Source organism: Diuraphis noxia, unplaced genomic scaffold, assembly GCF_037042655.1.
Source record: "Diuraphis noxia isolate RWA-SAM2 unplaced genomic scaffold, SU_Dnox_SAM2 contig0001, whole genome shotgun sequence".
NCBI classification, from domain to species: Eukaryota; Metazoa; Arthropoda; class Insecta; order Hemiptera; family Aphididae; genus Diuraphis; species Diuraphis noxia.
This window is the reverse complement of record NW_028301711.1, coordinates 36,574,668-36,593,897: the sequence shown is the minus strand read 5'-3', so window position 1 is coordinate 36,593,897 and position 19,230 is coordinate 36,574,668. Positions and strand designations below refer to the sequence as shown.

The window sequence follows — 19,230 nt, the reverse complement described above, 5'->3', positions numbered from 1 at the left end:
TATTTGTAGTAACAAACGCTTATCTTGATTGTTTCAATGTATTCCATTTCCGTCATCAAGTCGTCTGTTAATAGGACAATTGATGTAACCCCCACTTTTTACGAAATCGATGTTTTGATTGAATTGAATTATATAGATATAAATACACATTTTGGCCAAATATTGTAACCCTCACAAGCATTTTTCTAACCTAAAATTCACTTATAAATTATTTTTTTTGATGTAAGCCACATCAACAATCAAATGTCAAATAACGTAAGCCACGAGGGTTACCCTAAATTGTGTATTCACATCTAAAATAATAGTACATGTAATAATGACGTTTAGCACACGTCGTGTTAATGACCGACCGGGACTCCGGACTAGTAGAGTCGATGGTGGATAGAGAGACAGGCTAGAGTCGGAAGTCGATAGTTGGACAACAACCCGAAGATGGCCCGCGGACGACCACCTCAACCCACATCGGATATCGACACCCAAGACACACCATGGCCCGATCGGTAACTCTCAGTTATAATTTATAGGTATGCCTAACATACATATTATTAATTGATGTTTGATATACCTATTATAATTTATAAGACTCGATGTTGTAGTAATAATAATACATAAATATTTAATAACAGTTACACATAGTCATTCGGAGAATCATCAACGTAGAGAAAGTTGTGAACAACACGTCTGTACAATTAATATAAACAATTAATATTATTTAATATTATTTAAATGACGTGTACAGTTCAATAATGTTTTTGAATTTATTTCAGTAATAATAATGTTTTTATAGTAATTATATTATGAAATAAAATATATGGTTGGTAATACATAATGCGTACCTAGTATTAGGCTAATATAAGTTGTTCTATACTAATATTTATACACCTAAAACAGGAAAGATGTAAACAAATTATTTAACTCTGTATAAGAAACTAAATAAAACAAGAGAACTGATTTTATGTTTTGGTGAACATGTATTTGCAAAAAGGATAACTCCAGTAAAACCGCCATGAAACAGTGATTAATACTCCAGAGGATAACATAATAATATTATTAATTATCATTTTGAAAATATTCTGATGGTAGATATTAATTTTGTAGTATTTGATAATAGCCATTAACCCACCTATACTTTTTTTCTAGAAATATAAAAATAATAATAATATAACTGGATATAAGAGTTTCGTACAAATTTAATCGAAATAAATAGGTAATTTACTAACTATTATTAATATTTATTTTATTTATACTTTTTTTTTAGTCAAGTTTTTATAAGATTATGCTAAAAATTATGTAAAAAAAGAAGATGTGATACTCATTGATGTGACTGTATAAGATAACCCTAACCTAACCGAAGTGCCGTGCCATAAATCTATTAACCATGATCGGGTGATTAACTAATTATATTATCATAATAATAATATAAGAAAGAATGTTATAATTATCACAAATTCGATAAATTTTGTCGATGTGGCACATCAGACTATTCTGTTTTATTCTGTAATTAAATTCTGATAAGAATTACTGATATTTAACATACTATTGTGTTGGATATTCAATATTTTAATTTTTTTTTTAAATTATGTAAGTACCTATACCAATTATTAACGACTGTCGGTTATAATTGCTAAAACATAGTTGTAGGCTATAGCCCTACGCTACCAATGAAAATTCATCAACAATTCAAAATGCCTACTTATTATATGTTTAAAAGTATTTGACTACAAATGAAATTATTTACTTTGATACATTTATATTATGATATTATTCCCACATTTTTTTAATACATATTATTTTTATAATAACATATCTGACTGTACGTAACGACTGATGAATCACGCTAGGAAAATGTATTGGGTGACAGGTATACATTTTCTCTAAGTTGTAATTTGTAAGTAGATACCCGATAAATAACTAATGAATCTACCACAGACAATATAATATTATGTGTTTGTAACAAATTATGTACTATAATAAAAATATGACTAACAGTCGCAGTGTGTAAGATTAGATCTTAACCTATCTATGTTCTATAATAAATATCGTCATCATCAGTAATAATAATTAATAATAGTAATAATGAACAATAATAATAATAATAATTAAGAAATCAGTATCATTAGTCAGTGGTTTTATGGAGGTAAGTAGTTTACCTATATAGTCTATAGGTATACCTAACTATATAAAGTGTATAACTATATATGGCACGGGTACACTCTTGTTGTTCAATGCCACCAATTAATTTTCTCCCGGAAGTATATAGGTACATGGGTGTATGCATATTATATATAATATATAATAATATTGAAAATTATATATTTATACTGTCTTATAATACGGGTACTTGAAAATATATTGTAACAATTATTTAGGTATTAGGTAGTATTTGGACTAAAAACAGTTTTAACTTCTGTTTAGTGTTGCACTTGATAGAACATATTTTGTACGAAGCTATTAGCTAATAACACAATACTATTTAAATAGTTAGTAGTTACCTATGTACGAGTGTACGACTTAGGTATAAGTTAAGACTTTGACTTATTAAATAACAATTTATTTAGGTATAAATGCATAATACATCGTAGTTTACACTCCTATTTCCTATTTATGAAAATATTTTTTATTTTAAAATATTATAAAGTCAGTAGGTACCTATCTATTATGAAAATGATTAATTAGACTAGAATACCTACGTTAGAATAGAGTTTAATTTATATTAGGTATAATATGCTAAGCCTACTCTAAAACTGATGACTGATAACTCCAAATAACTCAATGATTTATTCTCATCAATATTTTTCTATTTATAAATAAAAAGTAGCAAAATTAGCACTTAATGATCATTATTTGATTAAAATTATAAAAGATATAATAATTATGTTTAATTTATTGACATTGATTATAGATAGTACATTTAAATTTTAGGATTAAACAAAAATAAAGTTTAAAGTAGTAAAATTTTTGGTTTTGTTATCGTCGTGAGATAATAATCATTATCAGTGGATTTAAAATAACGTACTTATTTTTTTTGTCTAATGTTAACCCGTAGTCAACAACTCGGCGTCGCTAAACGGTAGTGTGGACTTAACTCTGTTACGCTGAATAACTTCTGCTGCCGATGGTTATTATTTAATAGCATTATCGAATAAGATCGCGCGGGCGACCGCGTTTTAGTCGTCTTTGAGGTAGTGGACGTATGTGTAAGTTGAAGTGCATTGAGCCAGTTGATTTTTGGAGTGAACTATAGAAATTTTCTGCTAGAGCTTTTATATGATCTTGAATTTTTATGATTCGGATTTTGAAAATATCAACAGTTAGTTTATTAGCAGAAATTATGGTTTTAATGAATAGTCTACCAGCCAGCTTTATTTATTAAGGCATGAAAAATCAATGTTATAAAAGTTCGTTTCCAAATGTCTGTAAGCTATTGGGAATAACAATTCCAATTTCTTCGTCAACGTGTGAACGCTCCTTCTCAGCTATGCGTAGATTGAAAAACTGGTTACGCACCAATATGGGCCAAGAAAGATAGAAAGATTTACCAAGCTATCTACGCATAGCATTGAGAGTGATCTTACCAATAAAATAGAGGGGGAAATTATATTGCAAACATATGCAATATCAAACAGAAAATTAAATCTTGTCTAACATTAATAATTAATGATTAAATGTTATTATAACTTGTAATATATAATTACAAAATATTTATTTTTATTTTTAATAAAATTTATAATTATTGCAATGCAATTATTATAGTATTAGGGTGGTGTAGTGAGGGGCTTCGCTCCCCACGGGTCTGTGTACTATAAATTATTTCAGCACCCCCTAAATTCACACCCTATGTGCGCCTATGTGTAAATATGATATATTATTTAAATTTCAACCATATTTTTCAGGAAATTTTAGACAACAGTAATAAATGCATTACATTACTTACGAGTACATAGATGATCAAGCAATTGGTCACGCGAGGTTCAATGGATACATTATGTGAGAAAGATTAAAAACACTTAAAAACTGAACCATCGGTATGTTTCTAACATAATAATATGTAATATTTAAATACAAGTTAATCACACTGTCATCCATACTATTCAAATTTAAATTTTCCTAATGCCAATCTAATGACAAAATGTCCACGCATAGATGTATAGTTAATAAAAGAAATAACAAAAAAAGGAGACCACGTTAAAATAAGATTTTCTGAAGGGTTTAAGTGTCTGACTCATAAGATAAGTTAGTCGTAAAGGGCGGGACCTGTATCACCCAAAATCGACCTTTCCCGTTTCGACAAAAGGTATTTAATTCATCCTAAAATTTAGTAGTTAATGATCATTAAATAATATAATGTATTATTATTGTTTGCCATTAAAATTATGTTTATATTCATTGCAAAACTTTAAAAAAAAAAATCATATTAATTTATATTTACATTATTACAGTTATGACAAATAGTATTGTCTATTAAAACTATTCAAATAAAATACATAACGCAATCTATACTCTATAGTGATTATATGACCATTGGAATTTTTCACATTTTAAAGTGGAAACTTCTTTATAATAGTTAACTATCATTTCATTAATATGTAATTGGAATATTATAGTATGCAATTGTGAGAACTATGGGTCTGATATAATAGTATAGTGTAATAACTAATAACTATTGTGTTTCACCTTCTCGTTGTTTAAAGTAGATAATAATAATCGGACATTTTATTATTACCAAAGTTAATAGGTATGAGTTTGTAAAAAGCATCCGTAGAAATTAAAAAAAAAAATAATAATAATTTGTGTTTCTGACGAATTTTTAAAAACTTTTTATAATATAATATATAATTATGGAGGGGGGGGGAAGGAGTGATCAAGCGTTCTAAGGCGTCGGTTGTGACGCGCACCGTCACCGGTTTGAATCTCGGTCACGAGTGGCACTTCTCTTCGGGCAGTCACAGTGTCTGGAAAGAGAGGCCACCATCCCCCATCCGAGCATGTCGGAAACCTACGGGTGCCCATTAGATATTTTGCCAAACACACAAGTGTTCCAAAAACCTACACCTAAACCACATTAGTACCAATCAACCTACACCTAACGGCCTCAGTTGCTGAAGCTTAAATAAAATATATTTATGTATATTATAAATTATATGTTAATATAATAATTATAATTAATTGTGCTAGAAATTACAGATAAGGAAAAAAATTATGGGATTCATTCAAAAAGATTATCCATTAATTACGCCGGCGATATTGTGCTGGAGTATGAAATATTGATATGATATCGATATTGATATCGTTTTGACATCATTTGTGCATATACATTTTCTAAAGTTACATGTGATAAAATTATCAATAAATTAGTCAAAACAGAATATCCGTCAATAAGGTCCTTTGGCTTTTAATTAGGTCCCTTTTTGCAGAGGCCAATGACGTAGATATTGCAATAGATTTTAAAAAGTTTGTATGTTTTCTTTGAGTTGTATCTGTCGAATAAATATAATATTACCAGGTATTTATTCTTTACAAAATCAGAAATATATCAACACATTGACATAGATATAGAACACATATAATGTAATGAATTTAGGGCTCGGAAGTTTATGACCTTAAAAACAATAAAAAAAATCAAATATGACATAAAATGGCAAAAAATGTATGCCTAATGAAGTTTATGAAAAAAAATTTGCATAGAATAACGTAAAATAATTATTATATATACATATATATTTTGTTTTATATTAAAAGTCGAACTATTTAAACTCATGCTATGTAAATTACAGAAAACAAAAACAGTTTTTATATATTGGCTGCGATACATAAGTAAGTAAATAATACCTATACCTATGTGCGATTTTTTGAAAACAAGTGTTGTAGCGTAATTCCTAAAAATATTGTTGCAAGTCCCTTAACATTGTACAAATACCCGCATTTACAGAATATGATACTATAACGTTTTGGTTTAAAGTCAAGTTTGTGTACATCTAATTAATTATAAAAAAAAAGAAACAACGAATTTTATAATAGTTAAAATTTCATTTTGACGTGGAAATGGCTAAAACAATAAAAATAATTGTCGTTATTGATTCATTTAAAATGACACACTGAGCGATTAACTACTGGCTAAAACACTTATACTGGTATCAGAAAAATATACCTACGAAAGTTAGACAACTGACGGCATTAATCTCAATAGGCACGCCCTTATAATATCTTGAGAGTAAATCGTGGGAAATATATTTTAAGTTATTTGTGGTTTTTGGAGAAAACAATATATTATTTATCGTATTGTATTGAATCTACATACCCTACACTTGATGGAACAAGAGCGTTGAAATAAAACAAAAAAAACACACAAGTAGCTAGTCTGCACGCATGCAATGTATAAATATAATTTTGATTGTCGTGTTGCTGAATTCAGTCAGTTAATAACAATATCTACTCGATGACATTGCGTGCTCAATGCTCATACGTGTGAAAATTTTGGTGCACTATTTTATTATGATTTACGTTTCTACATAGGCAGTTGGTTAGAATTAAGTATGAGCAGTAAGCCTGACGACATTGGTGGTCTTTGGTGAGAGAGAAAGGGTAAAAAGGGATATAAAAACTGTACAGCATAAAAATTCAGAGAAAGTCGACAGTGGCTTGCGATATCATGTTGAGTGTTAGATGTTACTTATATTACATTATGCCCTTTTTACGTGATAATAATAATTATAGTAGTGATAGCTTGCATACTACAATTCCAATTATTTAAAAGTTTATGAACAGTGAACACAAATTTGAAAGGGTACAGAGCTTCAAATATCTAAGCGTAGAGATTAATAAAAATGTTAATAGCCACGAAAAAAAAAACGACTTCGACTTATGGGAGCACATAGATGCTACTATAGTCTAATTCCACTATTCAAATCAAGATTACTATCAATAAAGTCTAAAATAACATTGTACAAAGTCATAGTTGAACCAATTACTTTATATGCATATGGTGCATGGGCCACTACAAAATTAGACGAAGGAAAGTTAGGAGTGCTCGAAAGAAAGATATTAAGGAAAATCTTCGGTCCAAAGAGAAATAAAGATGGAAAATATGAAACGAGAAACAAAGAGGAATTGGATAATCTCTGTAAGAAATCTACCATTATCGGGTGCCTGAAAAGTACGCGGATAAGTTGAGTTGGACACGTATGGAGATCAAGGGAATGATTGGATCAATAACTGAATGGAAACCCGATACTAAGTTACCTATAGGACGCCCTAGACAAAGGTGGATAGATAGAGTACAAGAAGATCCGGAACTCCTGAACGTAAGGAACGCAGAAGAATGTGCAAAAGATAAAGGGAGATGGAGACAGTATGTTGTTGCAGTGATTGGCTTTAAAGGCCTGTAAAAGCCCAAAAGAAGAAGTAGAGATAGCTGGTATATTAGTTTCTAGGTCTGTGTGATTTACTAAAAGTTTACCGGTTAAGTCACTCTAACGAGTATTTAGGATATATTGATATATATATTAACCTAACCTAACATAACCTCTTTTCTTTACCATTTACTAGTAATATAGGGATATTAATGGAAACTAATCACAAAATATAGACGTTTTATTAAATATTTATCAATGCTGATTGCTGGTTTTTTTACATCAATAAATCGTCACCGTAAAAAAAGGTGTTCCAACAGATATTTAAACTTATCGTTAAGACGATGTAGGCACACTATTTGTTTTATATTTCTGATTATCAAATAGCAAATTTGTGTAAAAAATCAACCTTGTGTTGTCAATATTAGTACTATAGCGAATATAATTAATTAGCCTAATATCAATTTTTTTATTTATATGGAAATAAATAGGGAATTTAGAAGGAAAATTACAGTCATCCTTGAGAAATACTCATAGTCGCTAACTATTGTTGTGTGAAAAAAAGCTTAATGATGATGTGGCTTTATATTCGACGGCATTATTTGGACATGTTTGTATGCGTTTATTTTACTAACCCATCCACCGTTGTAGTGTATCCAAGCGGCCAGATCGTCCTCGATTACTTCGCCGACAGCCTCGATCAGGTCGGGCAGCTGATCGGCACGGCCACGGCGCGCGCAATCAACCGCAAGCCCGGCGGCCACGCACACTAGTGACACGACTTTGGCCCACGTCACCTGGGCGCCGGCTCGGAACAGTTCCCGGGATACAGACACCAAGACAACAGAAGCTGCTGCCGTGTTTCTTTTGTACGTGGGCCGGTGCCGCTGGAACAAGCGCTGTGGCGATGATGCCGGGCTGATTATCGCCGCGGATGCCGATGGGTTACCTGCGGCACCAGCGACGGACGCGGCTGTAACGGCCGCAGAGTCAGTGGCCACGGTTCCGGCCGCATACAGTTTAGGGTCGAGACGCTCCAACTGGAGCCCTACCCGGAGCACAGCAGGAAACACATCGCGGCGCACACCATCAATGTGGTCGGCCCCGGCGCCGGCCGCAGACGCCATCGCCTGTAGTGGTGGTATGAAGTAGCCACCACTTCCGCTAGAACTATTTCCGTCCACTGAAGCCGTGGGGTTAGCGGCTGCGTTGGCCGCGCGCAACGCTCCAGCGCATTTTTTCGTATACGCACCTGCCCGCTTCAGCTTCCATCGGATATACTGCACACACAGTGCCTTGCCCTGTCGCGCTATCTGTTCCGTCGGCACGGCTGTCCGCCAGCCGATGGTGTGCGACAGTTTCCTGGACACGACATCGCTGACGTTACTAAACCGTCGGCGGGCCGTGGCCACAGTGAGCGACGGCCCGCCACCGAAGTCGACACCGACCAGTTCAGATTGCAGGTTGTGCGACTGCAACACCGCCGGGAAGCTGAACTTGCGCCTGGGCAAAGCGGCCGTCGTCCTGCTGACGCCGTTGTGGTTGTTGTTGTTTGTGTTTGTGGTGTTGTTGTTGTTGTTGTTGTTATTGTTGAAGTTGGCAGCCGCGCATGTAGACATGACGAGACCACCTTCGGACATGCGCCGTGCTTCATTACACCTGTGTGTGACATGTATATATTAATATTATAATAATATGTACTGTATTAATTATGCAGTTCATTTTTTTCATTACATTATTATAATAATTATATTATGTAGGTATGTTATTTTGCTGAACGATTCTGTAAAAGTTTAATCTTCGTCAGATGTTTATTGAGTGAATTGGAATTTTAGAGAACATTTTTGTATGTCTCTATATCGTCGAGAATAGGTAGTACATTTTAGAAAACAAGTTTTGGATATTGCAAGAAGTAATAATCCAACGTCGTATTATGTAATAAAAATTAAACGCTATAATTTTAATACATATTATCATGTTATGCGGGTATACACACAATTTTTTTTAAAAATTGAAATGGATACTCTAGATTACAACTTTATTAAGCGTTATAAATTTATAATTATAATATATGAAAATAAATTTGGTGCCAGGAGCAGTCGTTACTTTCATTATTATAGCCCAATTTAAACTAAACGCTTACACTGATAACTATCCACATGCGCACGTATCAAAACTATATAATAGTTATAAACCCAACTCAATAATAAATTGGTGTCAACGTACATACGTGTAATGCCGTTAATGGTCGATCAACAATTCGATCGATATAATTTCATCGTTTAGTTATAGACGTGACACGGTTATACCACCTATACGGCTATACCAGCTATACTTATATCGTGTTATTTTGTGCAGACACTATATAAATATAATAATACACTCGCCATTGTCGCACTAATAAAACTGAACAAACTCAATTTCGAATGTGTAGTGCTCTCGGTGACAAAATCGGTGGGTCTGAAAAATAAACATTATATTTTTTCCTTCATCTATTGTCTACAATATTCACTGATGTGTTAAAAGATTTTAGCGGAATTCGGTTTCATGGATTTTAGACTTATTTTGTTGAAGAGTATAAATTTTTTGAACTATATGTGAACCTACCTATGTCAAGTATGTTTAGTGCTAATATTTTTCCATTTTTTTTTTTTGTTATATTTAAAAGTTTAAAATGACATATTTTATTTACTTGGGTGTTTTGGTTTGTTAAAAACTTACGGTGCGTAGTATTCTGCATATAATACTATGAAAAAAGCTGGTATGTAAAAAACAATGATTTTCTGTATACATAATAATAATATATACTATAAAAAATTCAATCCCGGCGTTATAAATGTTTTTTTTATCGTTTTGAACGAAAATAATGTAAAACATTATTTTTTGCCGTATACGTTTAGTTGGCGATTTCTAATTAGGTTTTTTCGAAAACCAAAACACGGGTTTGGTCGTGAAAATACACATGTGCTAATTAGGTACGACGAGCTTAATACTGGTGTTGGGAAAATGTGGAAAATCCAAATATTTTGATCCAGGGTGACAACAGGTCGCGATTGGTGAGTTGATTCCCGAGACCTATGTTATGTATTAGTTGATTCCCGGTCATTTAGAGGTAGGTAGGTATTAGTTTATTCTCTATTGTTGTATGATCTCATTACTTGCAGATACCAATTTATAAAAACAATGTGATAGACATTTTTACCAAATTACTAAATTTTTAAAAATTTTCTTACTAAATTACTAAATTTTTTTGTACTGTTTTACCCAAATTACTAAATGTTTTTATAATGTTTTTAATAAATAATAAATATAATATAATAATATAATACAACAAATAATTAATAAATAAAAATTGAATGATTTTAAAAGAATGAAAAAACAAAAAAAAAAAAACAACATTTTTGAGAAATTTGTCAGCCAATCTCCTCGTGATGTTTCGGGCGGTATTCTTTTTGCCCAAAAATGACCCTTCGCTTTTCACCCACGTCTCTTTTCGCCCAAATATTTTAAAACTACTTTCCCTTTTCGCCCAAGAATATTATATAGCACTTTTCGACCAAATTTTTATAATACACACTTTGGGAAACACTTAATTTAAATTATTTATATCTAACATAATAATAAATTTGTTATATTTAAATTATTAATTTGTGTTAATTAATTTTATAAAGCCATTTAGCATTACCCAGAGAGTACCACGAGGAGGCGGCTTCTATTACTCTCCAAAAATGTATTGTGTTTTTGTACATTAATATAATTTTTATAATATAAATTGAATTGAATTTTTGTTTGCTATGATTGTTGAAAAGTGTAATACAGTTGGTTTTTTATTTTCACCAAAAAACATTACCTTTGATTTCGAATTAGCAATTCATAAAGCTATTGAAAATGTCTGGCCGAATATAACAATAATTGGATGCCGATTTCATTTAACTCAATTATGGTGGAGAAATATTCAAAAGTGTGGTTTAACTTTTTTCTATAAGACGAATCTTCAAAAATTGGTAAGTGGATACGGTACACATTTGGTTTAGTATTTTTAAACCCGGATGAAGTATCAAATTGTTATATTGAATACCTACTATCAGACTGTCCAGTAAATGACAAATTAACAAAGTACTGTGACTATTTAACCGATACTTACATCTCTGAAGATAATTTATTTCCACCGAATATTTGGGCATATAATACATCGGAATTAATAAGAACAACTAAATAACGCGTGTGAATCTTTTCATTCTTTTTTTAACAAAAGTTTTAATCATATTTCTCCACTAATAAGTGTCTGGTAAAGTGTTATTAATGAAATTCAAACTGAAGTCTACATTAAATTAAATAATGTGCATTTACAAAGGTGTCCCAAACATAAAAAAATTATAGATCGACAGCGAAAAAATGAAGAAAAAATACAATAATATAAAGCAGGAACAATTAATCGGTATGATTTTATTAAATCAATGTCATTTAACTATTCTGTTTAAAATTTTGACGATTTATACTTTTGATAAAAACTTACTCTTATATTATATTAAAATTATATTAATGTACAAAAACACAATACATTTTTGGAGAGTAATAGAAGCCGCCTCTTCGTGGTACTCTCTGGGTAATGCTAAATGGCTTTATAAAATTAACTAATACAAATTTATAATTTAAATATAACAAATTTATTATTATGTCAGATATAAATAATTTAAAGTAAGTGTTTCCCAAAGTGTGTATTATAAAAATTTGGTCGAAAAGTGCTATATAATATTCTTGGGCGAAAAGCGAAGCGTCATTTTTGGGCTAACGGGGTCTTGCCCGGTGTTTCTTGAGTTATGCTAATAGGCTAAATATTTTACTAAACATTGAAAAAAATATATAATCACCCGGGAATCAACTCAACGGTATCGGTGCAGGTAAACAGGTACCCGAGAATCAACTCGTACGCAGCCCAACAGGTTAGGTTAAAATTTGAGGACTAGGTGTGCAAATAAATAAATTGCTTGCTAAATATTGGAATTAAATAAATTGCAATAAATTATATTGTGATACGCAGGTGAGAGCATGGTTAGGAATACATGTCGCACGTCCCAACCTTTAAGTAGGTACCTATTGATCTTACGTATACGCCTAAACTAAATGTATTTAATGTTTCATGATAATTTTTTTACATTACATGCCAAGTAATCGCTTATAAAAATGACATATTTTTCGCTGCGGATAAATTGAGGACATGTATGTTGTATCAGTTAAATCACCGTAATAAGTACAACATTAGAATTTAAGATGATGATACGTTCCATATTTCACGAAGGAGCCTCATATAATTTATATTTTTTTCTTGAAACCTTTGAAGTGTCGAAAATATACCGTTTGGGTGAGTGGTTTATTTTTATTTCTTTGTTTCTACTTTCAACTTAAAAATAATACAATATTATACGCATGTCGATTTATCATGTATTATAAGATATTATGAAATAATATTGTTATTACGTTTAGTTGTCGCGATCGAGGAATAATACCGGAACGGAAACGATACGGTTGAGACGTAGGTACACTGTTTTGAAAACATTTTTTTTTTTAAATCTAAAACACTTTATTAACGACATATTACCTATTATGATGAGAATAAAACCATATTTTTATGCACGAACATATCCGTAACTGATGCGTGTTACACATGTGTACCTAATATTATAATTTTTAATATTATGCAGAATAATATAATACTGCGGCCTACAGAGGTCAATAAAATCTGATTCAAGACTTCATTATTTTACACAATTTGAAGTTATTGTTTAATTTGTAATAATTTCTTAATAATAATTATTATGCTATAAATTATTTACGTTATGGACATTTTGTTGTAGATTTTCAAGATTTTCAAGATTTGCAAATTATTATTTAATTTATTCAATAGACGTGAACATTGTTTTAAATTTATTATTTATACTAATTGTATTATCTGACTTTGCCGGGGAAAATCCGCATACAGCGCATATTGTCTTTTACATGATAAAATTGTGTGTGTGTGTGTGTGTGTGTGTATAACTTAGTTTTACTGGGTATGCAATTGATACAAGTTGAGTAATTTAGTCAATTTACTTTTACCTAGTAAATATTTTTATGAGGCATATTAGGTATATTTTATACTGTTGAAATAATATATTATATAGTAGTGACACAATATAAAAAATATAACAATGGTTAACGTATTGTCTGTGATATTTAAAAAACATTGTTGTGAATTTTGTTTGTATTTAAATAATGAATGTGAGTACCAAAGATGAGCATTAAAAAGCCGCATGGCACCAAACCCAGGAGTCTTCGTGCTTGATGAGAATTTCATTGAAATTTTTAGAGGTACCTACCCATTAATGTTTAAAATAATATAGCTGCTTTTTAATAATTATAACATATTAAGAAATGTTATCAAACTAACATCTATAACACATAAGTTATGAAATTAGCTATAATAGTTTATTTTTGACAGTTCTAAAGTATCTGTAACTAATTAGAGCAAAATTATATTTAACGCACGAACATACTAATTTTAATATATTCATTTTCAATAATGCATAGATACCTAGTCAAAAATATAATAGATATTGGTACTTAGGTATATGGAGTGAAGGTCATAAAGTTATTCAAATGTTATATTGTTATGTTTAATTATAACCGCAACGTTTTAAGATAAATTATCTAAAAAAGAATAATATATATATAGTAAAGTTTCTCTTAGAAATCCATATAATAATTATTGTTATTTTTAAATTCAATAGTGTTCAATTAAATTTCAAAAAACTTTAAAATATCTATACTTCAGATTTTACCTTAGAACAATTATTTGTTTCATAATTTATGAAAATAAAAACCTAGTAAGAACCTATTTGATATTAAGAGAATTAAAAAACAAATTTAATTTTTGCTTTTTACATGAAAAGCCTCAAACGTTTTAAGTAAAAAAGGTAAAATAATTAAGATCGGTTGAATTAAATGTTTTTATTTTTATTCAACCCATGTTAACCGTTAAAATATTTTATATTTTTCGATGTATACCTAATTGCTAAGTAAGTCAAATAAAATAACTGAGAAAGTCACTCAAGGATTTCTCGTCATTAGATCAGATTCAACCACGATTCATTGACCATTTTACCTATACGAAAAACGATTTTAAGTGGTGACCGTCTGTCAGCCTATATTCTCAATTGGATATTATGTTATTATAATATGATAATTGATAGATAACATTACTATTAGTACATATCTATTACAGCAAGATGAACAATTTTTTGTTTCAAAAACAAATTGTAATTATTATATATAGCAATATAGGTATAATAATTATTTCATAGAATATTACTATCTGTTATTAATATATAAGTCAATAACGAAGTACTGTAGTAGAAACTAGAAGGATTTGAATAGATTTGTGGTATATAGATATCAAATATAGCTTAAAATTATTGTTAGTATTTTGAAAATGTCATTGTGTATAAGTGTATATATAGTTAATAATAAATAATAATAGGTAATATAAGAATGTCTTCATTAGCCATATAAAAAAATATTATAGTTAAAACATACATCATTGTTAAAGAAATACTCGTATACCTATAACGGCTATAACATTATACTTATACATGTAGGTATCGCTAATCGCTGCTCTTAGAAACTAATATTGAAAAAAAAAAATACTTTGCAAATATAATTTTCTTCGTTAACGATTAGGTACCCCAACGCCCATTACACAACTCATAATATTGCATTTGATTTTAATTAAGTATATACCTACATAGCTAGATATTTAGAGTATATATTTATAGTTAAAATATAAACACTACACACTGTATAGTTATTGACATCTATAGAAAATATTGTTATTTAAAACGTGCATTTTTTTTTACCTATATAGGTGGTGTGTACCTGCTATTATTTTAACACAACACCAGCGATATAAAAAGCTTAGTAGGTAGGTACTTATCTAATTATACTCAATCCTAAAATACTTATACGGTATAGACGGTATAGTAATCATTAGCCGTGTTTCCGTGCTTTTTAAATGGTGAATAATTTATTTAACGAGACAAATGTTTTTAAGTCCCAATCATTTCACTGCAGGTTAATAATAATGTGTTAATGGTGAAATTAATAACACTTTTAAAAACACCATAATATAGGTATCTAATACATGACAATGCAATGGTAAAATAATTATTTCGTGGATATAACATAATATAATATAGTCGTACATTATAAACATGTACTACCTACATGGTTTTCAAGTTTTATTTGACTAAGCGTGATGTTCAAACGTAAAATATAAAATATAATATAAAATTATGTATAGCTGTGTATAATTTCTGCAGCTACATTTACAGCAAAATCCCATGATTAAATTATATATATTGATAAATTGCTGCGTAAAAATTGTGCATCACACTATGTCCACAAATATGAACACTCGTTAAATATATATATAGTAGTCAGTAGACACCTACCTACCTACAGAGTACAATAACGTGAAGCTATAATAATAAAGTGTGAAAAATACAAATTGAAACCCGATCTCGTGTAAAAATCGATCTGTGCCTTAGGTTTTCTTATGCGCCGATAAGTAATGGTTGAATCATGTAGTATAAATCATGTAATAATTTTATATTAATATTTAGTATTTACTACTATACATTATAATACCTGTTATACCTACTAGAATACACCTAGATGTCTTATATAGTACCTAACATGAATAATATACAATATTTATGGACGCTAAATATATTATACATATATACCTAGTGATTATTATTTATATAACGACTATTATAAACTCGAGCTTGCTTGAAGTAATCAAGTTCAATTGAGTTCAGTACGATCGAAAAAATATAGGTACAACACATAAACAATAATTTAAAAGCGTCCAAGGCGGTTTATCGAGATTCTTAAAGTAAAGTTTAAAAACCATTTATAGGTAATAGGTAAGTATTATAAATCCTTTCGAAATAATTAAAAAACCAAGAATTTAAAAAAAAATTGTCTTAATTATGTATGTATATAATATTTCTTTCAATTATTACCTAAACGTGCAACGGTATATACTATATTTCATAATATAGAGTAAATTGCCTTATTAGTTTAATAATAGGTACGCAAATATAATTTTATGTTTGTATGTATGTGTGTACACGTGGTGTATATACACACATTATAATTATTGTAGTAATATACATTACACGATTTTAGAGAATCTCAGTATAGGTATAAGTAGCACCCCCTGCGGGTAACATGGAAAAATAAAATTTTCCAATTATAAATGCAAGCAAGACGTACTATTCTTATACACTCTTATAAATATTTTATTCATATTTTAAGGGCTTATATGGAATTACATTTCAGAGGAGCGTGTTTCACCAAAAACGAATAGTATGTTCCGTATAATATGATAATATATACATACGTTTCAGCTTCGGTGGTCTACCATGCGTGTTATTTTTAAATAATTTTTTCAAACTTTTGCGAAAAATAATGGTGTTGTGCTCATCATATATTATTGTAATTATTTATATAACGACTGCAGTTTCATTACAGCCATGTATTATTGCGGAATTGTATGCGTCGTCCTAATTTTCGATATCTATTACACGCAGTTAACGTGGTGTACCTATACGAATCGATCATCTGTTGAGTGCGAATATAATATTGTAATATATTATAACTATAATACTAACACGGAGGGCTAGTATATTATAAAATTCTAACGGCTGATACGAAAATATCAAGCAAATACATGTGCGGTGCCCAATTATTCAGGCGTCCATGTACTATATGTGTGGAGTGGTGTTGCATTCTTGTAAAGTATTTGGAAAGTATCATATAAGTTATGTCTTAGATGTATTAGTGTTTAAAAATAAAATACTTTTCAAAATTAAAAAAAAAATTTGTTTTTTATCCATAAAATTTCCCTCGGCGACAGGCCATTGAGATACATCAAAAAATTATTATTCATCACATTTTAAATTAATTTTTTGATAATAACGTTAATTTGTTATATTTATTTATTTAAGGTTTAATTAATAGTATTTAATATAATTAATATTAAATTAAAGTATTATATTATTAAAGTATTTGAGATTAATAGAATTTCAATATAAAATAAAGTAAGTACCCAAGTATTTAATACAAAGTTCTAAAATTATTTTAATGATACTTATTAATATTACAATATTACAAATAATAATTACAAAATCATTTTTTTTACTTAATTGTACAATTAAATAAGTAAAAATAAAATTATATTTAAAAATGTATTACAACAGTATTTAGATATGTACATTACATTCCAAGTATTTGTATTGATCTTAAACACCTTTTTGAGTATTTGAATTGTGTTTTAAATACTTTCTAAATGGATATATTTGTATCTGTATTTAAATACAATTTAAAAAAAATGTATTTTTTACAAGACGTATTGTACTATTATGTATTAGAGGCCTGCAGAAATTATGTAAAAGTTTAAGTTATAGATACTATCCAGTGACGTATCTAGGTTTTTTTTTAAGAAAGGTATCAACATTTTTCAAGAAAGTATTAAAAAGTTATAATTATAAAAACTCTTGCCCTTCCTGTCACTTAAATCTCATCAAATTCTTCTATTGTATTACACGTAAACAAAGATTGCAAATATATCAAATACTGTTTCGTTAAAAAAAAAAACAAAAAAAAAAAAAAAAAAAAAAACTATACCAAATTAATATTGTCTTAAAATCAATTACTCAATCAAATCAATTTAAAATTATTGTTGTACTAAATAATTATAAAATTAATTAATTTTTAATTTTTTTGTTATAATTCATTATTACTATTATCATTGAAAAATAGTATTAACTAATAATAACTAATAATCAAACAGAAACCATTACAAACCATTGTGGTATCTATATAGTGTTATCTTCGGGCACATTAAATTCCATATATTAAGTATTTAAGTATATGAAGGGCCCATCTATTTTTTTATTATTTAGATATGCCTTAAATTCGCCACTGTACCTACCTATAATTACCTAAACTATATTAAAATAAAAATCTAGTTCAAAAACTAACTATAGACATACCTATTATAACTAGCGCTCGTGCATGTATTTTAATCGATATTAAGCATTATTCAATTAGCAAATTAATGTTCAGCAAAAATATCATTATGTTAGAATGTCTAATTCAACATCACTGGGCATTTTTTGTGCTTGACGATTAATCACGGGACGGATTCACAGATTAGAACGAAACGTACAAGGGATTCAGCTAGGATTATTTCGCTCAGTATTTCGAATCAGTCAGATAAATTTCTTATGATTTAAAATTTAAATACGGCTTGTTTGAATTTGAGATTATACATATTGTTTAGTTATACATACCTGTTTAATGATATTATTATCTATAAATGGATCTAGTAATGGAAAAATGGAAGTCGTATAGACAAAGAATATGCACTTATATAGTTATATAGACTGTATATAGATAGGTGTATATAAATTAAATAATTGTGGTTTTAAAAATCAATAAACATAAAACTCTGATACTTCAGTACTGTAGATACTAACAAAATTACACCAGTGATTATAATATATTAACTATTTAAAAAAAGAAAAAAAAGAAAAAAAGTAATTTAGAAAGTAGTAACTTTCCATAAGACTCTTATTTGTACATTGTCCATTAAAATATTGGAAAAATAAAAATGTTTTGCACCACGGTAGCTTTTATAAGTGGGAAATTAGATTTTATATAAATAACAATATCCATGACCCAAACGAGTGACAAATCCTATAAGATTATCAGAGGTTTTGGCTAATGATAAAAATAAAAATAAAAGCATGAAAAACTTGTGTTGTACGTTTAGTTT

At 29.4% G+C, this 19,230-nt stretch overlaps 1 protein-coding gene across 7 annotated transcripts in view; it reads right to left on the bottom strand.

Moving 5' to 3' along the window:
* Positions 1–19,230, bottom strand: part of Buffy (BCL2 family apoptosis regulator buffy) — a 47,441-nt gene that overhangs the window by 904 nt on the left and 27,307 nt on the right. For all 7 annotated transcript variants that reach the window (XM_015514291.2, XM_089216540.1, XM_015514296.2 and 4 more), the window contains one exon: positions 7,985–9,008. In XM_015514291.2, the coding sequence (XP_015369777.1) occupies positions 7,985–9,008 (1,024 nt within the window). The remainder of the gene's footprint in view (positions 1–7,984; positions 9,009–19,230) is intronic.